Source organism: Oncorhynchus gorbuscha, linkage group LG06 (assembly GCF_021184085.1).
Source record: "Oncorhynchus gorbuscha isolate QuinsamMale2020 ecotype Even-year linkage group LG06, OgorEven_v1.0, whole genome shotgun sequence".
NCBI classification, from domain to species: domain Eukaryota; kingdom Metazoa; phylum Chordata; class Actinopteri; order Salmoniformes; family Salmonidae; genus Oncorhynchus; species Oncorhynchus gorbuscha.
This window is the reverse complement of record NC_060178.1, coordinates 32,264,965-32,289,760: the sequence shown is the minus strand read 5'-3', so window position 1 is coordinate 32,289,760 and position 24,796 is coordinate 32,264,965. Positions and strand designations below refer to the sequence as shown.

Here is a 24,796-nt window from a genome sequence, read left to right as displayed (position 1 = left end):
GGTATACTAGCATAGCTCCTCTGTGTGTATAGGTTGATTATTGAGGTTCCTTCTCTCTTTCATCTCTCCACTGCTCTCTCTCACTCTCTCGGTTTGGATTATAGCTGACTCCTGACCTCCAGTCATGTGATGGTGTTCAGAATCACTGCCTGCTCTCTCTACGCAGTGTCTCTGACCTGTCCCCTCTCTCCCTGCAGCCTCGGCACCAGTCAGCAGTGTGAGTAGACGCCGCGCCCCCTCCGTGGCCCCCCTGTCGTGGGAGAAGCGAACCGCCGCCGCCATGTCGAGCATCACCATCGACCCCGAGCTCAAGCCCGGGGAGTTTGTCATCAAGAGCCTGTTGGCTGAGTTTGCTGTGCTGGCTGAGAAGAAGATTGAGGTGGTGATGGCTGAACCGCTGGTGAGTTGCTGTGATCCTAGAGCCATGAAGTAAGGTCACATTTCAAATCAACCCCTAGCCCTGAATCCTAGGCACTTGTCTGAAAGAATTGGATAGGTGAAGCAATAAAAAAAATGTATTCATTTATTAGACCCCTTTTGTCCCCAATTTCGTGATATCCAATTTTAGTTAGTCTTGTCCCATCGCTGCAACTCCCTTACGGACACGGCAGAGGCAACGGTCAAGAGCCATGCATCCTCCGAAACACAACCTTGCCAAGCTGCACTGCTTCTTGACACTGCTCGCTTAACCTGGAAGCCAGCCGCACCAATGTGTCAGAGGAAACATCGTCCAGCTAGCGACTGAAGTCAGCTTGCAGGTGCCAAGCCCGCCACGAGTCGCTAGAGCACGATGGGACAAGGAAATCCCGGCAGGCCAAACCCTCCCCTAACCCGGATGATGCTGGGCCAATGGTGCACCGCCTCATGGGTCTCCCGGTCACAGTGGCTGTGAGAGCCTGGGATCGAACCCGGGTCTGCAGTGACTCCTCAAGTAATGCAGTGCTTTAGACCGCTGCTCCACTCGGGAGGCCCATTGACGCAATATTCTGACCGATATTGCAATGTGCTTTTACCTTTCAGATCTACATAGGCTAGCCACTACAAATAGGGGAACTAACTGTTTATTTGGAATTAAGCAAAACGTTTAAGGCTATTCTCACTAGCCGTTAATCAGGCCGTGTCCTTAGTTCCTGCTACAGAGCAGTACTTGGCTAAAGGCCAAAGAGGTTAAATGTCATTTTTCTAGTGACTGCTTAATGTTCAGTCTGTAAACAGACACATCCTTAAACTTGGAGGGGTTTATGTGTGTGATTTCTTCCTCTGTGTGTGTGAACGTCTAGAGTGTGAGAAATGAGGCACATTCCAATGTGCTTTCCCAGAATTGGAGCAATAACATTTTTCTAGGAATCTAGAGCTTTTTCTACCCGGATATCGAGACTCCGTGGGAGGCGTAATCCCATGCCTTAGCTAGGGACTGGTAGGTGTGTGTGTGTGTGTGTTGGACACTCGACTGTTCTCTCCATTTAGCTCTTTTCATCTCTCTATTCATTTACCCGAGTGCTTCCCTCGTTCTGCTGCCATCCCCTCTCTCTCACCCCTTCTTTCTCTCTCACCCCTTCTTTCTCTCTCACCCCTTCTTTCTCTCTCACCCCTTCTTTCTCTCTCACCCCTTCATTCTCTCTCCCCCTTGTCCCTGGCTGGTGTGTTTGTCCAGTGGTCAGATGGTAAATAGACTCCTGACTGTCTACTCAGGGGCTGCTAGGCTGGTAATGACCCCAGGCTGATGGCAGAGCTCGTTCACTGTCAATTGCTATACTCTATATACACACAGACTGTGCGTGTACAGTGGGGCAAAAAAGGTATTTAGTCAGCCACCAATTGTGCAAGTTCTGCCACTTAAAAAGATGAGAGGCCTGTAATTTTCATCATAGTTACACTTCAACTATGACACACAAAATGAGGGGAAAAAATCCAGAAAATCACATTGTAGGATTTTTTATGAATTTATTTGCAAATTATGGTGGAAAATATGTATTTGGTCACCTTCAAACAAGCAAGATTTATGTAACTTATTCTTTAAGAGGCTCCTCTGTCCTCCACTCGTTACCTGTATTAATGGCACCTGTTTGAACTTGTTATCAGTATAAAAGACACCTGTCCACAACCTCAAACAGTCACACTCCAAACTCCACTATGGCCAAGACCAAAAAGCTGTCAAAGGACACCAGAAACAAAATTGTAGACCTGCACCAGGCTGGGAAGACTGAATCTGCAATAGGTAAGCAGCTTGGTTTGAAGAAATCAACTGTGGGAGCAATTATTAGGAAATGGAAGACATACAAGACCACTGATAATCTCCCTCGATCTGGGGCTCCACGCAAGATCTCACCCCGTGGGGTCAAAATTATCACAAGAACGGTGAGCAAAAATCCCAGAACCACACGGGGGGACCTAGTGAATGACCTGCAGAGAGCTGGGACCAAAGTAACAAAGCCTACCATCAGTAACATACTACGCCACCAGGGACTCAAGTCCTGCAGTGCCAGACGTGTCCCCCTGCTTAAGCCAGTACATGTCCAGGCCCGTCTGAAGTTTGCTAGAGAGCATTTGGATGATCCAGAAGATTGGGAGAATGTCATATGGTCAGATGAAACCAAAATATAACTTCTTGGTAAAAACTCAACTTGTCGTGTTTGGAGGACAAAGAATGCAGAGTTGCATCCAAAGAACACCATACCTACTGTGAAGCATGGGGGTGGAAACATCATGCTTTGGGGCTGTTTTTCTGCAAAGGGACCAGAACGACTGATCCGTGAAAAGGAAAGAATGAATGGGGCCATGTATTGTGAGATTTTGAGTGAAAACCTCCTTCCATCAGCAAGGGCATTGAAGATGAAACGTGGCTGGGTCTTTCAGCATGACAATGATCCCAAACACACTGCCCGGGCAATGAAGGAGTGGCCTTCAGGTCCTGGAGTGGCCTAGCCAGTCTCCAGATCTCAACCCCATAGAAAATCTTTGGAGGGAGTTGAAAGTCCGTGTTGCACAGCAACAGCCCCAAAACATCACTGCTCTCGAGGAGATCTGCATGGAGGAATGGGCCAAAATAAAAGCAACAGTGTGTGAAAACCTTGTGAAGACTTACAGAAAACGTTTGACCTCTGTCATTGCCAACAAAAGGTGTATAACAAAGTATTGAGAAACTTTTGTTATTGACCAAATACTTATTTTCCACCATAATTTGCAAATAAATTCATAAAAAATCCTACAATATGATTTTCTGGAGAGAAAAACAATTCTGATTTTGTCTCTCATAGTTGAAGTGTACCTATAATGAAAATTACAGGCCTCATCTTTTTAAGTGAGAGAACTTGCACAATTGGTGGCTGACTAAATACGTTTTTGCCCCACTGTATATATTTTTTTTCTCCCCAATTTCGTTGGTTCCAATTGTCCCATCGTTGCAAGTCCCGTATGGACTCGGGAGAGGCGACGGTCGAGAGCCGCGCGTCCCCCGAAACACGACCCAGCCAAGCCGCACTGCTTCTTGACACAATGCCCGCTTCTTGACACAACGCCAGCTTAACCCGGAAGCCAGCCGCACCAATGTGTCGGAGGAAACACCGTACACCTGGCGACCGTGTCAGCGCGCATTGTTTCATCTCCTGTTTCACCTGGCCCCACATCCAGGGGTCTGCTGGTATCAGTGACATAGGGGTCCTATTATGTTAGGAATCCATATTTGTCCTTTGCGAACTTGACTGACAGCCCTGTTTCTGTCTTTCTCTCCCTCAGGAGAAACTGTTGTCGCGATCCCTACAAAGAGGGGAAGATGCGCAATTTGATCAGGTGAGTTCTAGTGTGTGTGTGTGTGTGTGTGTGTGTGTGTGTGTGTGTGTGTGTGTGTGTGTGTGTGTGTGTGTGTGTGTGTGTGTGTGTGTGTGTGTGTGTGTGTGTGTGTGTGTGTGCACATGCATTGTTACATAGTCTATCCCTCCCCCACCTTCCCATCCATACAGTAGTTGAATTCTCCAGCTCCACCCAATCAATCCCCACTCAGTGCCCCATGCATCCCTCATCTCCAACTGGTTCCTGCAGAACTCTGAACAATGGAGCTGCTGCGGAGTGCTTTGTTCAGCACAACACAAAGTCAATGAGGATATGGCGCTATAGATCCAGCTGCCTCCATTGTGACTGGGTGAGGGAGAGGGGGCATACAGGGAAGGGGAGGAGAGTGGGCACAGAATCGCTGTGTCATCCTCCGCAGTAAATCAGTGTCGGGCGCTGGAGTGTGTCCGCCTGGCGCCTGGAGGCCTCAGAGAGCAGTTGCATAACTCTCCCTCCCAGCATCCATCATCCAGCACCCTCAGCACACTGCCCCTCACAGCATACACTGACATGCACTTAATTCAGGCACGCGCCATTCATTGTGCGGAAATGTACGATTACTCGGCCCAGCTGCATATTGCCTGACTGTGAACACTACACACTTGACATACATTGGACTATGATTGCTCTGGTGCATGTTATAGAAGAACAACTGAGGATAATGTACCGTAAACCACGTACATTTATTGCGAGCATTATGGCTCTATACCCCTACCATGTTTTTCTACCATGATGTTGATAAAATATCCATGGTATGAGGTTGCAATTCACCCTCTGTTCGTTTAACATATTTGATCTGATGATCAAAGTGCTGAGGAGGTATTTCAGCCAGAGCCTGTTTGTTGGTCGGCCCTGACGTACTCGCTGTCGGGCCACTGCAGAGCCCTGTGCTGTGGCGGCTGCAGCGCCAGCTAGCCGCTCAATAGGATAGGGCCTCGCTGTGCTCGACACGTCAGCGAACACCGCACTCACAATCCCAGTCGATACATCCTGTTCTCTACTGTATGTCACCCAGTAATTACGTCATCTCCCCGCAATCCCTCTCCACTTCTCTCTTTCTAGACCCCCCCCACTCTCCTGTATCCCTTTCCCTGCATCCTCCTTTCTCCTCATCTCAACTTACAGTGGAGCCTTTTCTCTGTGGTGGTAGAATGGGCTGTCTACATAAAATATAGCGCCTCTGTCTGTGTGTAATGATGTGTGTAATATTGGCGATGAAGCTGTCTGTTCCCGTGAAGATGTTTGTATTTATGTATTTTACTTTTTTTGTTGTACATTCCCATCTGGTAAGCTATAATAACGTGTGTCGACTCTATCGTGAAGCGTCTGCGTGCTCTTCTCACAGTTAATAAGCTCTATGAGCTCCATAGCGGAACACTGTTTGCCCTCCCTGCTGCGCACACTGTTTGACTGGTACCGGCGGCAGAGTGGCACCGAGGATGAGTCATATGAGTACAGGCCTCGCTCCAGCACCAAGTCCAAAGGGTACGATACTCCTGTTATCTGCTCATCCCTCTCTCCTGTCCTCCCCTCACTTCCTGCTCCTGAACAATCAACCTGTTTCTGGTAAGCGTGTTTAGTGTTATTCAGTCCGTCATAACCCTCTCCCTCTCGCTCTCTCTCTCTCCCTCTCGATTTATCACCCTCCCTCCCCATAGGGATGAACAGCATCGGGATAAAGACTACCTATTGGAGCGGAGGGATTTAGCCATAGATTTCATTTTCTGTTTAGTTTCAGTAGAAGTTTTAAAACAGGTAAGTCCTGTTTAACTGTACTTCTGTTTGTTTGTCTGTGCTGTCAGTCCTCTCCCAGTGTCCCGAGTGGCGCAGCGGTCTAAGGCACTGCATCGCAGCGCTTGATGCGTCATTAGACCTGTGTTCGATCCCAGGCTGTGTCCCAACCGGCCGTGACCGGGAATTCCCATTGGGCGGTGCAAAATTGGCCTGCGTCGTCCGGGTTAGGGGAGGGTTTGGCCGGGGGGGCTTTACTTGGCTCATCGCTCTAACGACTCCTTGTGCCGGGCACCTGCAAGCTGACTTCAGTTGTCCGTTGAGCGGTTAATCCTCCGACACATTGGTGCGCTGGTTTCCGGGTTGGGCGGGCGTTAGGAATCGCGATTTTGGCGCGTCATGTTTTGAAGGGCCCGTTGGGGAGTTGCCATGATGAGACAAGATCGCTATTGTAGATCACGAAATTGGGGAGACAAAAAGGGGGTATAAAAATGAGTCCTCTCCCTTAGTGTGGTCAATGCAATGTCAGCATACCGAGCTTGTCATCCTAAACTACACCATCTAGACCGACAGCAGACTAATCCAAACCACACGCTTAGACCATCAACCAGCCCCCACTGAGCATAGAGCCTGGTTGTCCTTGGCTACAACAGGGAGGAGAATGAATGTTAGCAAAGAGAGAGGGAGACAGCATGAAGTATCAATGTGCCTATTATGACTGGTGATTTAATGTTTGCGTCACAGATTCCTCTTCATCCTGTGCCAGACGCTTTAGTACATGAAGTTCTGAACCTGGCATTCAAGCACTTTAAACACAAAGAGGGGTAAGTGTAAACGACACACACACACACACACACACCAGACTTGGGATGACTCTAGTTTGAACTATCCTTTGTGATCAATTCAGGGGAACAAATAGTTACTTAGGAAGTGACTACAGCTATTTGAATACAGATCTGAGAAAGCAAGTACTTTTAAATATTTGAATACTGATCTCAGGAAGTGGTTGGTTAAAAAATATATATATTTCTTTTTAGAAACTATTGGATTGGCTGCCTTCAGCTAATGGCAGGGCTGTATCTGGAACTGTATGTTGAGGATAGAAATGGAATGATTTGTGCAAACACAATCTCCTGTACTATTCCAGTATACCGGACTTTGATCTACACATATTTTAGAATTTTTTTTATTTTTTATTTTAGTATTCTGTAGATCAAAGTATATCGGACAATTCAAGAGATCTCCATTCTCCCGAATGTCCATTGCCCCAGGTTTACGTTATCACGTCAAGCCAATTATATTTTGTGGAGGGAAGAATAAATAAGTTGTGACGCTCAACTATTGCATGGCTCTTTCAACATGCCACTGAAAAGGTTAAATTCATTTGATGATACCTGAAAATACTGTAGAGTAATTCAAAGCCATTTGCAGACAGCAAGTTGAACCTCTTTGTCGAGCCGAGGGTAAGTGTTGTTTCAAGCACACACACAATACCATCTTTAAAGGGATAGTTTACTCGGAATACAGAGTAATGTGATTTCCCACCGAACTCTGCTGTAGTTGATTCAACAAGGCCGTTTTGGGATGTTTAGGTTCCTTCCGACACTTAATAGAAATATATTTTATTACTGTGAGCATTCTCCTAAACGTTTAACATTAAACTGTTCTTGTGCCTGTGTAATAAAACTGTAATTACTTTTGGCGCAACATTTTTATGAGCGTGTTATATAATACTTTCGTAGTAGCATTTTAATTGCGCGGCAATTAAAGTTTTTGTAACTACTGTACACAAGGAAGTTCCACATTTTAATGTCACATGCACAAGTACAATGATATGCCTTTCCTGTAAGCGCTAATCCTACAAATGCAGTAATCAATAACAATGTAATACTAAAAGTAACAAGGTAGAACAAAAACACACGATATAGAAATAACACAAACCATACTATATACAGCATACTACTATATATGTGTATGCAGAGTCAGTTCCAGTGCAATATTTACAATGTGCAGGGATACCGGATTGATGGAGGTGGATATGTATAGGGGTAAGGTGACTAGGCATCAGGATGTATGATAAATGATAGCAGCAGCTTATATAGTGTGTGTGTGTGTGTGTGTGTGTGTGTGTGTGTGTGTGTGTGTGTGTGTGTGTGTGTGTGTGTGTGTGTGTGTGTGTGTGTGTGTGTGTGTGTGTGTGTGTGTGTGTGTGTGTGTGTGTGTGTGTGTGTGTGTGTGTGTGTGTGTGTGTGTGTGTGTGTGTGTGTGTGTGTCTTCGCAAATTGTGGAGTGGGCATTTTGTATGTGAGGAGTATCGGTGTGCGTACTATGTAAGACCCTGTGAGTGTGCATGGAGACAGTGCAAAAATAAGAATAAATTACGAAGGTCAACTCCGATATTCTGTTAGAGCAGTCTTATGGCTATGGGATTGAAGCTGTTCAGGAGCCTGTTGGTGTCAGACTTCATGCACCGATGGCACTCGCTGTGCAGAAGCAGAGAACAGTCTATGGCTTGAGTAGTTGGAGTCTTGAACGGTTTTCTTGGCCTTCCTTTCAAAACCTCTGATGTAGAGGTCCTGGATGGCAGGGAGCTCTGCTCCAGTGGTGTTAATGGGCTGTCCCATTTTGAGGATTTGAGGGCCCATGCCAAACCTTTTCAACCTCCTGAGGGAGAAGGTGCTGCCGCACCTTCACTGTGCGAGTGTATGACCATATTAAGTTCCTACTGATTTGGTCTTAATGACTTTGAGGGAGAGGCTGTTTCAGCCCTACACTGCCTTTTAGTTGTAACTATATAGACTAAATTCGACTACCTTGAGTATTTGAAAAGTTGGTGGAGCCTGCTGGTTTTCTGTTCTACCTGATAATTAATTGCACCCACCTGTTTCCCAGGTCTAAATCAGTCCCTGCTTTGAGGGGAACAATGAAAAAACGCAATGGAACTGGCTTTGATGTCCACAGTTGAGTTGTGAGGGCTATATACAGTACAGTACTCTAAGTCCAACACAGATAATATTCCTGAGTGGTTTTGGCTCTGCAGCGCAGTGACTCATTACTCATTACTGTTTGAATAGACTGTTTTTATAACCCATGTGTGTGACTTTATGGCCTGTCCACATCATTGTCACTTACAGAAAACACAATCGCCACTTGTTAGACAAGTTGAGTAAACCGTCACTCAACTGTTTCAACCCTACATTATACAGCCACATGCCTCTGGTTTTTACAGAGATGACTGTTGGGATGATATTTCCTTTAATAGTTTTGTTTGTTCAGCTGCTTCTCACAGGTCTGTTTATGGTTCAGTGTCTTCGTACACCCATGCTAAAATATTACGAGAGCTACTTCTTTTTGTGTGGGTGGGTCAAAGATGTCTTCTGATTGACAGGTACTCCGGCCCCAACACTGGCAATGTGCACATCATAGCAGACCTGTATGCGGAGGTCATCGGAGTTCTCACACAGTCAAAGTAAGCGTTTTCTCCTTGGTGTTTTTCCATGTTCAAGTCCTCTCAACACCGTCGAAATAACTGAACAGGTCACTCCTGTTTGAGTCACATGCCACTTCTAAACTATATGTTAAAAATGCGCCAACTCCTTATGAAAGACTCAGTCCGTTGAATCAGAGGCTGAGTCAGACGCTACATCGGTGTAATGTGCGTTGGTCGCTCCAGGTTCCAGGCGGTGCGTAAGAAGTTCATCACGGAGCTGAAGGAGCTGAGGCAGAAGGAGCAGAGCCCCTACGTGGTCCAGAGCATCATCAGCCTCATCATGGGCATGAAGTTCTTCAGGGTCAAGATGTACCCCGTGGAGGACTTCGAGGCCTCCTTCCAGTTCATGCAGGTCAGTTATCCTGGGTCAGGTTCATTTAGAGCACACCGTAGCAAACCGTACCAAGAAAAGAAGCGTTCCTCATTGGACAAGTTCAGGCATTCCTTCCTGGTTTCAAAACTTCCGTTTTTGGTGAATTTAACCCTGATGTGTCCAAGCAACAGGCGTATATCTAATCTACTGGATGCCCAGACTGTACGGTACTATATGTCTGATTGTGTCCGAGTGGCTCCGTATGCTCGACTGATGGCTCTCAGCGGAACCACTGTACACCCATTAGAGGTTTTACTGCAGCCCTTTTTTTGAGACTCAGCAGCTCTCGGTAGCAGAGCCTCATAAAGCCAGAGTAACGATCAGATAGCGGATCATTGTGCCAAGAGGAGTGTGTGCGTTGTAGGCCCAGCCAAGAGCACTGAACGGAGCAATGCCTTGTCGTTAAGCTCAATACGGCAGCAAAAATCTTGCTCAGTATGCTCCTCTCGAAACAAGCCATGTTTTTTTTTTTCTTCCCAGCGTGTTAATGGAATATGTTGGGGGTTTTAGGCTGGGTTTCTGTACAGCACTTTGTGACATCAGCTGATGTAAGGGCTTTATATATACATTTTGAATCTGCCCATATGCGAGAATCCGTTGCAATGTCTTGGTTTTATGTGTCTAATGGGTTTGTGGATCTGTCACACTGTTTGTCCTCATCCATGTTGGTATGGCTCTGTATGTTCCTCAGGAGTGTGCCCAGTATTTCCTGGAGGTGAAGGATAAGGACATAAAGCATGCATTGGCTGGCCTCTTTGTTGAGATCCTCATCCCTGTTGCTGCTGTGAGTACCAACCAGACAACATAATACAAAACATGGGAAAACCCCACATTCCACAGATAGATTCCACTGTGTTAGTTACCATAGAAAGCACATTAGATTGGCTGTAATGTCATTGGCTGCATCTGAAATTGCACACTATTCCCTAAGTGTGGGCCCTGGTGAAAAGTAGTGCAGAATTAAATTTAAAAATCACCTTTTATTTAACCAGGTAGGCCAGTTGAGAACAAGTTCTCATTTGCAACTGCGACCTGGCCAAGATAAAGCAAAGCATGGCGACACAAACAACCGCACAGAGTTACACATGGAGTAAACAAACATTCAGTCAATAATACAATAGAAAAAGTCTATACACTGTGTGCAAATTAGGTAGGATAAGGGAGGTAAGGCAACGTATTAATTGAATGAGCTGTGGTGACCCCTTCCTCCCTCTCTGCAGGCGGTGAAGAATGAAGTCAACGTGCCGTGCCTCAAGAACTTTGTGGAGATGCTCTACCAGACAACCTTTGACCTTAGCTCCAGGAAGAAGCACTCTTTGGTAACGTCAACTCTTCCCTCCCACTCCTCTCTCCCGTCTCTTTCCCCCCTCTCTTTTTTTATTACGTCAACTTAACTTTTGTCTCCCTCTCTTTCCCCATTTCCCCCCTCTACTTTCCCCATTTCCCCCTCTACTTTCCCCATTTCCCCCTCTACTTTCCCCATTTCCCCCTCTACTTTCCCCATTTCCCCCCTCTACTTTCCCCATTTCCCCCCCTTACTTTCCCCATTTCCCCCTCCTTACTTTCCCCATTTCCCCCCCCCCTCTATTTTCCCCATTCCCCCCCTATTTTCCCCATTCCCCTCCCCCTCTACTTTCCCCCTCCCCCTCTACTTTCCCCATTCCCCCCTCTATTTCCCCATTCCCCCTCCCTCTACTTTCCCCATTCCCCCTCTACTTTCCCCATTCCCTCCCCTCTACTTTCCCCATTCCCCCCTCTACTCCCCCCTCTACTTTCCCTATTCCCTCCCTCTCTTTCAGGCTCTGTATCCTCTGGTGACGTGCCTGCTGTGTGTCAGTCAGAAGCAGTTCTTCCTCAATAACTGGCACATCTTCCTCACAAACTGCCTCTCGCACCTGAAGGTAAACGACACAATCAGCTCAAGCATGTACCTGACAGAGTTACTGGCCTATAAAGGACTCTGAAAAGAAATGCAAACGTCCATGCCGATTTCACATTTGTATAGGACGCTTTCTGTTTTATCTTTAAAGACTGCGGCTTCCCTAATGTTTGAAGTGTTATTTTCTAAAGACTGTAAAATGAAAATAGATTTATTTCCCTTTAGCTGTATTACGTGCTATGAACCTCAAATGTTTGTTGCGTACCGAGTTCTGTCATGTGTTACTGTTACCATGACTGAAACCTTACTGCTCTAGCAGAATGTTCTTTAGCCCAGGTAAGTTGTTAATTGCCATAGTGAGATGTTAGCCATCCCCCACACATCAGAAATGGATCTGAGGTGTTTTGGGGTTGAAGGGTGTGCCTTAATAATCATATCTTCCTCCTACCCTGTCCGACAACCCCTTCCAAACCAATCAAGCCAATCAATTGTGCTCCTCTCCTGTACCGTACCTCAAGCCAATCCAGCCCAGATTTGACTGTGTTGTGTGACTGTGTCCTCGCTTCTCAACTCTGAATAGATTCCCTTGTGGCGATTCATTCCCTCTGATTCCATGGTGGACACGTGCTTTAATTCCCTTTGCTCCTGATGACTCTGTTGTTGAACTGACTCTCTATAATCACAGTCAGGTGGTGATTCAGTTGCTTTTGATATCCTGTGAAAGATTAGATTCTCTTTGATCACGTAGTTTGACTGAACCTGGTGATTTTAGATTACATCAGCACCAAGTGGACTCATCTCCCTTGTTTTTGTGGTGGAACCTTGAGTCTCTGGTGGAGATTTGTTTGGGAATGAGTGATGATTTAGCTCCTATTGTCCACTGGGCCATTCTAACCCTGTCCTTGTTCTCACATCACTCCAGATCAAATGCTGATTCCGATTTGATTCAGTTTAGTGCCCTACCTTGTTTTGGAGAGCAAGAATCAATCCGATTTTGTCGGTGCCGTAACATACGGCTTGCTTTCCTACTTGGTGTCCGTTCACTGTCCCTCTCCTCACGCCATCTGTCCACACCTTCTTCACCCCTGCTTTGTGTGTGTGTTCTCTTCCCTGTCAATTTGATTTGCCATCTATTGCACATCTTTCATCTCTTCACTTCCACAAAGTATGGAATATAAGATCAAGCTACATGTCAAAATGTAAAAAACAATGTAATCTTGTCTATAGTGTATCATTGCACTATATTGATGGATATTTGTGTTTTGACAAATTACTGCTTTTGCATTTCATACTTTGCATCTCACTTCTGTGTCTAATATGAGACTGACTCAAGTCGATAGGAGGCAGTTAGTTGGTAGTGAGTGTTTTTAGTCAAACTTCTCATTTTTGTGTTTCTATTATATTTTGCTCTGTTCTCTTTCTAACCTGCATGTCTCCCTCCCCTCATCCTCACACGCCATGTCTCCCGTCGTTTTGGCTCACATTTTCACTTGCTCCAGATACCGTCTAACAACAGCATCCGAAAGCAGATTGAGACACTGCAGGTGAGTTTGTCTGGTGGCATGACCCCCCCCCCACCCCCCTCCGACAGATCACCTGACCCTGTCCTGAGCCTCTGGAGGACAGAGGGGATGCACCTCCTTAGCCGGGGGCAACAATGCGCTGGACACTGATAGTCCTCTTAAAGTGGAACTTACTGAGAAAAAAGATTACACCGAAAATAGTGGTTGGACACTTGGCTCTTAATCGCAAATTATTTGAAACGCAATGATGTCTTTGACTTCATCAGTGGTTTATGGCTTTGCTGTTTTCTATTTATAGTAGTGGTTAGAGCATCATCCTGGTGACGTCAATCGAGCGGACTGCATCATACCAATGTGTCGCTAACCCATTCTCAGAGACCTTCCTTACTCTTTGAGGGGTGTTTACGAAGCCAGTTACCTGGAAGGGGTTGTTGGTAGATCTGAGGACTAACCAGATGGATTTTGTAGTCTCGTTTTGGAGACCCGTAGGGTCCTGCATCATTTTGTTTGTTCTATTAGCGTTTGTGAGAGGCTGTCTCTCATTACACCCAATTCTATTATCTCTGTGGCGTTGCCGTGCGGCTGTGTGAAGCACCCTTGCAGCTCCATGGCCCACTGAAGGGTTGGAAAGGTCATTTTAGTACCCTTGAAAGACTCCTTTGTATGGTTGTCCGTTGTGTTGATGTTGGAGGAGGGTATGTTGCGTGCCTGGGTTTGATTTGGCAGCACTGTGTACTTGCGTTTTTACAATTTTTTATTTATTTTTGTTTTTGTGAACGCTCAGCTGTACAAACATTCCCCGGGGTTCGGAACATCAGAAACTACCGCTAGCATAACACGCTGTACTACATCTATATATAGACGGGCTCACTCTGGCACAGGCTTCTTTTACGACAAGCTGAAATCTTTTCAAGAATCTCGTACATCGGTCGTTTTTTTTTATATAAGATGATTCCTAAATGTAATTGGTGTGTGACAGATGTATGAATCGGACAGGCCGTTGGATCTGAAGGCGGACCTCGTTCTCAAATCACAGATACGACTTGCCGCGAGTCATATCCATCACTGGGGCATCTCGAAACATTTGACTCTAAATGAGACATGAAACACGCCGTATAAATTGTCTCATTCAGTACAGTGGGTCAAAGGGATGGTTTGTGCTCCACACCGGACTTCCCGGAGGAGGCAGTTGTTCTAAATGTTCCCTCTCTGTCCCTTTTTTATTTTGAAGAACAAAGATCCCAAAATGTCCCGTGTGGCGCTGGAGTCCCTCTACAGACTGCTGTGGGTCTACATCATCAGGATCAAGTGTGAGAGCAACACCGTCACGCAGAGGTCAGTACCAGCCCGGCCCAGAGACTGAGACGGGTCAGGGGCCCACACACTCACCCTGTTGGCCCATGACCACGCTATCTCTGTGTGAACAGACACTGTCAAATGAAAGTCACCCAGACCAGCACCTAAATCACCATATTACAACAAATAAATGCCCACTCCTTCTGCAGAAGCAGAACTAGAATCGCATCTACACTCAGAACTGGTCTAGTCTACAGTCTCCTTGGTGAACATCTCCAGTTGAACAATCCCTTTAATCCTGTCCTGTTTCCCTGCAGCCGGCTGCTCAGCATCGTTTCAGCACTTTTCCCCAAAGGTTCCCGTAGTGTGGTGCCGAGGGACACGCCCCTCAACATCTTTGTCAAGATCATCCAGTTCATAGCTCAGGTGTGTCTTGTGAGGTCATGCTGGAGTAGTTCTTCCTGTATAATTCTGCTAATGGCTTGAATGTTATCTGTGATTAGTGATTATTGGTCTTTCGTGGCTCATTTCACAGGAAAGGCTTGACTTTGCTATGAAGGAGATAATTTATGACCTCCTGTGTGTGGGGAAATCTCACAAGACCTTCACCATCAATCCAGAGGTAAGAGATGGCCGAGAGACGACAGTCATTTTCCAATCATACTCGCTGTGATTATACTCTTCAATCTCTGACTGTTCCTTTCTCCCTCTCTCTCAGCGGATGAATATTGGCCTGAGGGCCTTCCTGGTGATAGCTGACAGTCTGCAGCAGAAGGACGGGGAGCCGCCCATGCCCACCACAGGGGTCATCATGCCCTCAGGAAACACTCTGCGGGTCAAAAAGATCTTCCTTGCCACCACCCTCACTGACGAGGAGGCCAAGGTCATCGGTAGGTCAACATCTCGTGAGCTCCACCCTGGTCACTACAGGACAGTGTGACTCGGCTATGATTCTGGGACTATGGACCGAAATGAGCTTTCTTCCTAACTCCGGCAATTTGACATTGATGTTGAACCTGAAATGTTGATCATTGTACACTGTCCCTGCCGAATATACATTTCTCAAATAAATAATCTTATGGGAGTGGGTCATTTTAAGGCTAAGTTTGTGTACAGTGTCAGAGTAATGACTGTGTGTTTGTAGGCATGTCGCTGTACTACCCAGCGGTGAGAAAGGCCCTGGACAACATCCTGCGTCACCTGGACAAGGAGGTGGGGCGCTCCATGAGCATGACCAACGTCCAGATGTCCAATAAGGAGCCTGAGGACATGATTACGTAAGGGCCTCTCTGACTTAAAACATATGTGGCCCATAACGTGTGTTTTTTTACTATGTGTGTGTCCTTTACGTGTGTGTGTTATGTTGCAGGGGGGAGAGGAAGCCAAAGATCGATCTGTTCCGTACGTGTGTGGCGGCCATCCCCAGGCTGATCCCGGACGGCATGAGCAGACAGGACCTGATCGAGCTGCTGGCTAAGTAAAGGACCCCACTTCTTCGCATGCGCCACCTCTGTCTGGGACTAATTGCTGAACAGAGCAATGGGGATTTTTATTTTGCCAGAGCTGTGCCTTCAAAAGCTCTGTTTGTGATCCTGTTTTGACCTCTGTCTGACCCATGCATCCTGTCCTCTCTCCAGGCTGACCATCCACATGGACGAGGAGCTGCGCAGCCTGGCCTTCACCACCCTGCAGGCCCTGATGCTGGACTTCCCAGAGTGGAGGGAGGACGTGCTCTCTGGCTTTGTCTACTTTGTGGTGCGCGAGGTCACCGATGTCCACCCCACGCTGCTGGACAACGCCGTCAAGATGCTGCTGCAGCTCATCAGCCAGTGGAGGCAGGCCGTCCAGACCAGCAACAAGACCCACGAGGCACAGGTGGGTGGAGAGTGGATAGCTCTCATTTTGTCCGGTTGTGGTCACCGCTGTGTGTTTTACATGTGTGTAATGCCGTACAAGGACAGCGGCTCAAACTTCTTGCTCTGTACTGTAGTAGTAGGATTATTTAAGCAATAATGCCAGAGAGGGTGTGGTATATGGCCAATATATCACTGCTACGGGCTGTTCTTAGGCACAACGCAACGCGGACATTCCTTAGCCATGGCCACATATCACAAACCCCCGAGGTGCCTTATTGCTATTATAAACTGGTTACCAATGTAATTAGAGCAGTAAAAATAATGTTTTGTCATACCAGTGGTTTACAGTCTGATATATCATGGCTGTTAGCCAATCAGCATTCAGGGCTCGAACCACCCAGTTTATATTGTGTATTTTGAATTGGGTTTGTGTGATAAAGTAACCCTGTCTGTGTGTGCTCCAGCAGGGCCCTGGAAGTGGGCCGTCTCTGCCCCTGGAGCGCTCTCCTCTGTGGGGGGTGCTGCATGTGGCGGAGGGCCTGGCACTGGTGGTTCTGTGCAGCTGCCGCCCCGCCACGCGCAGGCTGGCTGTTAATATCCTCAAAGAGGTCCGAGCCCTGCACACCGCTCTGGGCATCGCCAAGGTAACTACCAACTCAGACTGAGATGGGGTTGTGAAAGTGACTCAAATAATGAGATGCATTGTTGTTAAAGTAACCTCAGTTAAGATGCAAGAGACTCACATTCACTGTTTCTGCCTGTCTTTCTCAGGGAGATGAGGAGTTGGCCATAGATGTGATGGACAGGCTAAGTGCCTCTGTGCTGGAGAGCTTCATCCATCTCACAGGAGCTGACCAGGTACGAATTGAAAAGCTGTTGTGTAATACACACATGATTTTGATTTGACTAGGCAAGTCAATTATGAACAAATTCTTATTTACAATGACTGCCTACCAAGAGGCAAAAGGCCACCTACGGGGGCTGGGATTCAAAATAATAATGTAGGACAAAACACACATCACAACAAGAGACTACATAAAAAGAGACCTAGGACAACGCATGGCAGCAACGCAACATGATAGCAACACATGACAACAACATGGCAGCAGCACAACATGGTACGTACACTCTGACCCTCCCCTCTCCTCTGCAGACCAACCTGCTATATTGTCCCAGCGGTATCGACCTGCAGACGCTGGCAGAATGGAACTCGTCTCCCATCAGCCACCAGTTTGACGTGGTCAGCCCGTCGCACATCTGGGTGTTTGCCCACGTGACGCAGGGCCAGGATCCCTGGGTCATCAGCCTGTCCAGCTACCTGCGCCAGGAGCACCTGCCCAAGCACTGCCCCACCGCCCTCAACTACGCCGGGATGTTCGCCTACACGCGCCTGCAGCTGCTCTCTCCGCAAGTGGACATCAAGTATGTCCCTCCAGGCCTTTACTCTTGTCAATGTTGTTGTCTTGGGTGCATGTACACGTTTACATTTGAGGTTGTAAAAAGCCACTTAGAATTGATGATGTTGCAGTCCGCGCACTAGAGGGCTGAGTGACGTCACCCTGTCTCGTGTACGGTGTCCATTCAGTCTACACCGTCACTGGAGACTCTGAGCGTGGCTGTGGATGGCTTCATCCTAATAGATCCCTCAGCTGTATACGTATGTGAGCCCCGTGAGGAGGAGAGTTGGCGCCTGTCTTTCTACTGTGTTTGTATGTCTGTGACACACACAGAGATTTCAGTAATATTGTAAATCAGTCCCTCCAGGATTCCAAGATTCTGCGTTTTCCCTGCATATTATGCTATGGCTTGTAGATTTGACCAATCACCTCACTATTTCCACATAAAGCACTCAGTGTAGCAATATTATCATATTAAACTTACCCATCAGCGGAGTACAAATAGAGGACTTGCAATTTCAACCAATCCCAGCAAATTTACCGCGTAGTATGGTTCAATTAAGCCACACGTCAACAAACCTTTTCCCTTTGCAACTAATTGTCACGACAAATTAAAGTTTTTGCATATTGCCTTTGCCTGCAAAAAAACAAATAAGTGTGTATGTTTGTATGTATATTACACACCACCTGCCTGTTATTAATATTTGACCTTTGTCCTCTGCCCCTGCAGCAGCCCTATAAATGCTAAGAAGCTGAACAGCCTGAGCAGCAGTAGTGACTCGTACGTGGGGTTGTGGAGGAACTACCTGATCCTCTGTTGTAGCTCCGCCACTTCCTCCCCCAACTCCTCCTCCTCCACCTCTGGCTCCGTCCGCTGCTCCCCGCCTGAGACGCTGGCGTCCACGCCGGACAGTGGCTACAGCTACGACTCTAAGGTCAGAGGGCATGACCTATCCATTTTTTTTCTCTATATGTTTTACTTGAGTGCTGTCAGTGTGATAATGCCTATTCCAAGTTGAGAAAACTGCATGTTTTTTTTTTACTACATACATCTCTATCCTATTAGTTAGATATTGAAAAATCATTACTTTTCATATTGATTTCTGATCTTTGTTTGTGTCCAGATTATTGGCACTCCGTCCCCCTCATCCCTGTTCAAACACGTTGTTCCGATGATGCGCTCTGAGAGCATGGACATCACGGAGTCACTCGTCCTGGGGCTTGGCAGGACCAACCCCGTGGCCTTCAGGTGAGGGAGCCACCCTGTACGTCGACATGTGGCTGACAGTCATGTTTCAGTTGCCTGTGTTGGAATTGTCATGTTTGAATATATAGTACTGTGTGCGTTATTTGGTTAGTAGGCACAGAATGTAGTGAGTGAGTTTGTACAAGCGTTGTCCCGGTAGTTTTCCTTACTTCTATTCCGTCTTCCAGAGATCTGATAGAGGAACTGAACCCCATCATTAAGGAGGCTCTGGAGAGGAGACCTGAGGTGGGTGCAGCTCACTGACCCTCACATCTCCATGTATCTCACATAACACTGTACTACCTACTCAGTACTGGCTCTGCTCATCTTGTTGCAGAACATGAAGCGACGTAGGCGTCGCGACATCCTGAGGGTCCAGCTGGTCCGGATCTTTGAGCTGCTGGCCGACGCTGGCGTCGTCAGTCAGACGTGAGTGGAAGCCAGAACAGAACCAGTACATATAAATACACACGTAGTTATAGAATCATGGACCGTCCATCTTTTGACTCCGCTGTACTGTACCCCCTGTGTGTGTGCAGTGGGAGTGGCGGTCTGGACGGGGAGAGTCACTCTCTGAACTCGACACTGTTGGAGTATGTGGATCTGACGAGACAGCTGCTGGAGGCTGAGAACGACAAAGACTCAGACACACTGAAGGATATCCGCTGTCACTTCAGCGCTCTGGTGGCTAACATCATTCAGAACGTCCCAGGTACCACACACACACACACACACACACACACTATAAAGTGTAAAATGTTGTATATGTGTGTTTTGTGAGTGGCTATTTGACATCTGCGTATTCCCACCAGTGCACCAGAGGAGGACCATCTTCCCCCAGCAGTCTCTGAGACACAGTCTGTTCATGTTGTTCAGCCACTGGGCGGGTCCCTTCAGCATCATGTTCACCCCACTAGACCGGTACAGCGACCGCAACATGCAGATCAACCGACACCAGTACTGTGCTCTCAAGGTACAACCAGTTGTTCACACGCAAGACTATCACTGAGATCCCACTCTGTAAACACGTCATGACGGGGTAAATGTTTGTCTACTGCGTGTCTGCAGGCCATGTCGGCAGTGTTGTGCTGTGGTCCAGTGGCTGATAACGTTGGCCTCTCCTCTGACGGTTATCTCTACAAGTGGCTGGACAACATCCTGGACTCTCAGGACAGGAAGGTAAGAGAAGAGCCCTTCTGCACTACAGCCTCACTGCTGGGCTTAAACTATTCCTTGATTACCACCAGCTGTCCGTCATCGGCACTGATATGATCGCCAAACAGGATAAGGCTAAACTTTCACGGGTTCAATTACTTTGAGTGGTACGGATGAAGGGAAGGAAATAGCTCGACTCTTGAGGTGCAGCGGTGGGTGTATATGGAGGGCTTGTGCTGATGGTCCCTCTGATAGTCTGTTTCTCTGTGTGTGTCCCTGCAGGTGCACCAGTTGGGCTGTGAGGCGGTGATGCTGCTGTTGGAGCTGAACCCAGACCAGAGTAACCTGATGTTCTGGGCTGTGGACCGCTGTTACACTGGCTCACGCCGCGTGGCTGCCGGCTGCTTCAGGGCCATCGCCAACGTCTTTCACAACAGGCATGTCGGCCATTTTATAGTGTGTGTTTCTGTGTATTAACTCTGTAATACATAATGTGTTATATGAGGGATATATGATATATATATATATATGATTGATATCGTATGGTCTACAGGGATTACCAGTTTGACACTGTGGTGCTGCTGAATCTGATCCTGTTCAAGTCTGCTGATTCATCCAGAGATATCTATGAGGTGGCCATGCAGCTGCTGCAGGTTGGTTTGACACCATCCAGGCCACATACTGGCTCTATTTGGGAAAAATCCAGTATTTTTTTTTTTTTTACATGTACTTAATGGGATTTTTCTGTGCGTGTTCTGTTCCCCAGATCTTGGAGCCCAAGCTCTTCCGTTACGCTCACAAACTGGAGATCCAGAGAACAGATGGGATCCTGAGCCCTCCCTCCACGCTGCCACACCTCTACTCTGTCTCCTACTACCAGCTGTCTGAGGAGCTGGCCAGGACATACCCAGAGCTCACCCTGCCCATCTTCTCAGGTCTGCACCGTTACATCACACACCATCCTACACTCTTCTGTCTCAAAGGACACCCTGGTTAATGTAGTGCTCTTTAAAAGGAAATGGCCGGTCATTCGAGATGCGTAGCTTTGGCGTTTGACACGTAGATTTGAGTCTTATCGGTGTGGCGACTGTGCCGTTTCCTTCCCCAGAGGTGAGCCAGCGTATCCAGACAGCACACCCTGGTGGTCGCCAGGTGATGCTGCACTACCTCCTGCCCTGGATGAACAACGTGGAGCTGGTGGACTTCAAGCCGTCGCCACGGCGACAGGAACCCCCAGTCTGTGAGGAGGAGGAGGAGGCCCACGAGCGCGACATGATGATGGTCAACAGCCGGCGCTGGCTCAGAGGGGAGGGCTGGGGCTCCCCACATGCCACCACCATGGTGCTCAACAACCTCATGTTCATGACCGCCAAGGTATGACCGCGACCTGACCACACACAGGCATTACGTTGTCTGCTGCTGATAAATGATAGTGTTTGTTTGAACTGTGTTTCGCTTGTGTATACAGTACGGGGATGAGTTTGCGTGGTCAGAGATAGAGAACGTGTGGACCACGCTGGCCGACAGCTGGCCAAAGAACCTGAAGATCATCCTGCACTTCCTCATCAGCATGTCAGGGGTCAACAGTGAGCCCAGCCTCTTGCCCTATGTAAGTCCAGTTTACACACAGTGTCCTCTCTCCCTCACACCTCCCATATTCGGTCATCTTAAATGTTTGTTAAAACGTGTGTGTCGTCAGGTGAAGCGGGTGGTGGTGTACCTGGGCAGGGATAAGACTATGCAGCTGCTGGAGGAGCTGATGTGTGAGCTGGACCTGACAGACCCAGTGAGCTCTGCTGTCACTCACATGGACAACCCTCCCTACTACCGCATCACCTCTAGCTACAAGATCCCCTCCGTCCCCTCAGCAGGTATATAATCACACGGTCTTCTATACATGTCCCTCTACGTTATAGCCCCACTGTCCTGGTATATGAAACACAGATGCTTGATGTTTCTATGTTACATATTCTCCCGTCTGCTCCCTCATGGACTGTTGGACTGTATGAATGACTGTCATAATGACATTGTCTGTCATGTACCTCATGAACCGTGTTGTCATAGTTTCTAGATGTCTATCCCCATCTCTGTCCACAGGAACCAACTCCAGCAGTAACACCATGGTGCCAGGAACCGACGCTCACCATGACAGCAGCAAGAATAAAGACTCCAACATGGATGACGGGTATGAGATCACACACACACACACACACACACACACACACACACACACACACACACACACACACACACACACACACACACACACACACACACACACACACACACACACACACACACACACACACACACCGAGACACTCCCAGTAAGACTACAGCTGTCTCTCTGTTGTCTGCAGTTCCACCCATCTGGACATCTACAGCGGTCTGAACAGCAACCTGAACCGTCAGCACCACCGCCTGGAGTCTCGTTACAGCAGCAGCTCTGGAGGATCCTATGAGGAGGAGAAGAGTAAGAGACAGCCATACTACTCTATGCTTTATGTACGGTTGATGTCAAAAGTTTACATACACTTAGGTTGGAGTCATTAAAACTTGTTTTTCAACCACTCCACAAATGTCTCGTTAACAAACTATAGTTTTGGCAAGTCGGTGAATGACTCAAGTAATTTTTCCAACAATTGTTTAACTTATAATTCACTGTTCCAGTGGGTCAGAAGTTTACATACACTGAGTTGACTGTGCCTTTTAAACAGCTTGGAAAATTCCAGAAAATTATGTCATGGCTTTAGAAGCTTCTAATAGGCTAATTGACATCATTTGAGTCCATTTTTGAGTGAATTGGAGGTGTACCTGTGGATGTATTTAAAGGCCTACTTTCAAACTCAGTGCCTCTTTGCTTGACATCATGGGAAAATCAAAATAAATCAGCCAAGACCTCAGAAAAAAAATGATGGCCCTCCACAAGTCTGGTTCAGCCTTGGGAGCAATTTCCAAACGCCTGAAGGTACCACGTTCATGTTTACAAACAATAGTACGCAAGTATAAGTACCATGGGACCACGCAGCCGTCATACCGCTCAGGAAGGAGACACATTCTGTCTCCTAGAGATGAACGTACTTTGGTGAGAAAAGTGTAAATCAATCCCAGAACAACAGCAAAGGACCTTGTAAAGATGCTGGAGGAAACGGGTACAAAAGTATCTATATCGACAGTAAAACGAGTCCTTTATCGTCATAACCTGAAAGGCCGCTCAGCAAGGAAGAAGACACTGCTCCAAAACCACCATTAAAAAGCCAGACTACGGTTCACAACTGCACATGGGGACAAGCTCATACTTTTTGGAGAAATGTCCTCTGGTCTGATGAAACAAAAATGGAACTGTTTGGGCATAATTACCATCATTGTGTTTGGAGGGAAAAGGGGGAGGCTTGCAAAGAACACCATCCCAACCGTGAAGCACGAGGGTGGCAGCATCATGTTGCGGGGGTGCTTTTCTGCAGGAGGGACTGGTGCACTTAACAAAATAGATGGCATCATGAGGGAGGAGAATTATGTGGATATATTGAAGCAACATCTCAAGACATCAGTCAGGAAGTTAAAGCTTGGTCGCAAATGGGTCTTCCAAATGGACAATGACCCCAGGCATGCTTCCAAAGTTGTGGCAAAATGGCTTAAGGACAACAAAGTCAAGGTATTGGAGTGTCCGTCATAAAGCCCTGACCTCGATCCCATAGGAAATTTGTGTGCAGAACTTAAAAAAGAGTGCGATCAAGGAGGCCTACAAACCTGACTCAGTTACAGCAGCTCTGTGAGGAGGAATGGGCTATAATTCACCCAACTTATTGTGGGAAGCTTGTGGAAGGCTACCTGAAACGTTTGACCCAAGTTAAACAATTTAAAGGAAATGCTACCAAATACTAATTGAGTGCATGTAAACTTCTGTCCCACTGGGAATGTGATGAAAGAAATAAAAGCTGAAATAAATAATTCTCTCTACTATTATTCTGACGTTTCACATTCTTAAAATAAAGTGGTGATCCTAACTGACCTAAGACGGGGAATTTTTACTAGGATTAAATGTCAGGAATTGTGCAACTGAGTATAAATGTATTTCGCTAAGGTTTATGTAAACTTCTGACTTCAACTGTATATACATACTGTATGTCCACGTTGCCACAGGTGTGTGTGATAAGCCACTGTTTTCTCCAGGTGACTCCATGCCGCTGTATGCTAACTGGCGTCTGAAGGTGATGGACCACAACCGTCCCGAGCCCCTCCCTTTCCCTCCCACAGGGGGCTGCTGGTCCCCTCTGGTGGACTACCTGCCGGAGACGAACACCCCTGGAGTACCCCTCCACAGGTAACCTCGACCCTCTCCACTTGGCCTCTGACCTGTCTGTATGACCTTTCCCCTGTCCCGGCTGACCCTCTGGTGTGGTGTACCTCAGGTGTAACATAGCTGTCATCCTACTGACTGACCTCATAGTGGACCATGGGGTCAAAGTGGAGTGGAGCGCCTACCTTCACCTCCTGCTGCACTCCATCTTCATAGGTAACTAACCACTCACCTCTACAGCTAACTGATGACAATTTGAGTGACGTATACTTGTCTTTATACTCATGATTTACAGGCAAAACAAATGCAAACTCTACTTTTGCCAGTGTTCATGGAATAGATTTTCTCAGCAGTCCCTTGTTTTTTTCTCCCCCCACCAGGGTTGGACCACCAGCACCCTGAGGTCTACGAGCACTGCAAACGCCTCCTGCTTCACCTGCTGGTCGTCCAGGGAACCAACAGTGGAGTCCAATCCCTGGCCTCCGTGCTGCTGCGCAACCGAGAGTACAACGACCCAAAGGTGCTGACCGTGAAGCCACCGCCCCACGAGTTCAACCTCACAGGTCAGTAGCGCTCTGCAAAGATCTGAGTAGCTTAGCTCAAGCACACAAATATCCCTTTGCCTGCTTCTATAAGATCAGTAGGGGGCAGCAGAGATCCATGTCCTTATTTGCTCTCCAGTCTTCACAGATCAGTGTGTGACGTCTCAAGTTTCTAGCGATT

General features: G+C 47.3%; 1 protein-coding gene across 18 annotated transcripts in view; it reads left to right on the top strand.

Moving 5' to 3' along the window:
• LOC124037843 (protein furry homolog-like) overlaps positions 1-24,796 on the top strand; it is a 91,351-nt gene that overhangs the window by 44,500 nt on the left and 22,055 nt on the right. For 13 of the 18 annotated variants that reach the window (XM_046352988.1, XM_046352976.1, XM_046352984.1 and 10 more), the window contains 39 exons: positions 198-400; positions 3,736-3,789; positions 5,174-5,313; positions 5,487-5,583; positions 6,304-6,383; positions 8,948-9,028; positions 9,233-9,401; positions 10,114-10,206; positions 10,643-10,741; positions 11,222-11,323; positions 12,801-12,845; positions 14,056-14,159; positions 14,438-14,546; positions 14,656-14,742; positions 14,839-15,010; positions 15,265-15,397; positions 15,490-15,597; positions 15,758-15,995; positions 16,441-16,620; positions 16,748-16,834; positions 17,130-17,398; positions 18,104-18,308; positions 18,498-18,622; positions 18,808-18,865; positions 18,957-19,048; positions 19,159-19,331; positions 19,432-19,592; positions 19,688-19,798; positions 20,057-20,211; positions 20,328-20,427; positions 20,541-20,709; positions 20,883-21,148; positions 21,243-21,383; positions 21,474-21,645; positions 21,872-21,959; positions 22,134-22,246; positions 23,947-24,097; positions 24,186-24,289; positions 24,454-24,636. In XM_046352988.1, the coding sequence (XP_046208944.1) occupies positions 281-400; positions 3,736-3,789; positions 5,174-5,313; positions 5,487-5,583; positions 6,304-6,383; positions 8,948-9,028; positions 9,233-9,401; positions 10,114-10,206; positions 10,643-10,741; positions 11,222-11,323; positions 12,801-12,845; positions 14,056-14,159; positions 14,438-14,546; positions 14,656-14,742; positions 14,839-15,010; positions 15,265-15,397; positions 15,490-15,597; positions 15,758-15,995; positions 16,441-16,620; positions 16,748-16,834; positions 17,130-17,398; positions 18,104-18,308; positions 18,498-18,622; positions 18,808-18,865; positions 18,957-19,048; positions 19,159-19,331; positions 19,432-19,592; positions 19,688-19,798; positions 20,057-20,211; positions 20,328-20,427; positions 20,541-20,709; positions 20,883-21,148; positions 21,243-21,383; positions 21,474-21,645; positions 21,872-21,959; positions 22,134-22,246; positions 23,947-24,097; positions 24,186-24,289; positions 24,454-24,636 (5,134 nt within the window). In that variant the 5' untranslated portion in view covers positions 198-280. The remainder of the gene's footprint in view (positions 1-197; positions 401-3,735; positions 3,790-5,173; positions 5,314-5,486; positions 5,584-6,303; positions 6,384-8,947; positions 9,029-9,232; positions 9,402-10,113; positions 10,207-10,642; positions 10,742-11,221; positions 11,324-12,800; positions 12,846-14,055; positions 14,160-14,437; positions 14,547-14,655; positions 14,743-14,838; positions 15,011-15,264; positions 15,398-15,489; positions 15,598-15,757; positions 15,996-16,440; positions 16,621-16,747; positions 16,835-17,129; positions 17,399-18,103; positions 18,309-18,497; positions 18,623-18,807; positions 18,866-18,956; positions 19,049-19,158; positions 19,332-19,431; positions 19,593-19,687; positions 19,799-20,056; positions 20,212-20,327; positions 20,428-20,540; positions 20,710-20,882; positions 21,149-21,242; positions 21,384-21,473; positions 21,646-21,871; positions 21,960-22,133; positions 22,247-23,946; positions 24,098-24,185; positions 24,290-24,453; positions 24,637-24,796) is intronic. The other 5 variants (XM_046352982.1, XM_046352980.1, XM_046352987.1 and 2 more) reach the window with 2 other exon arrangements.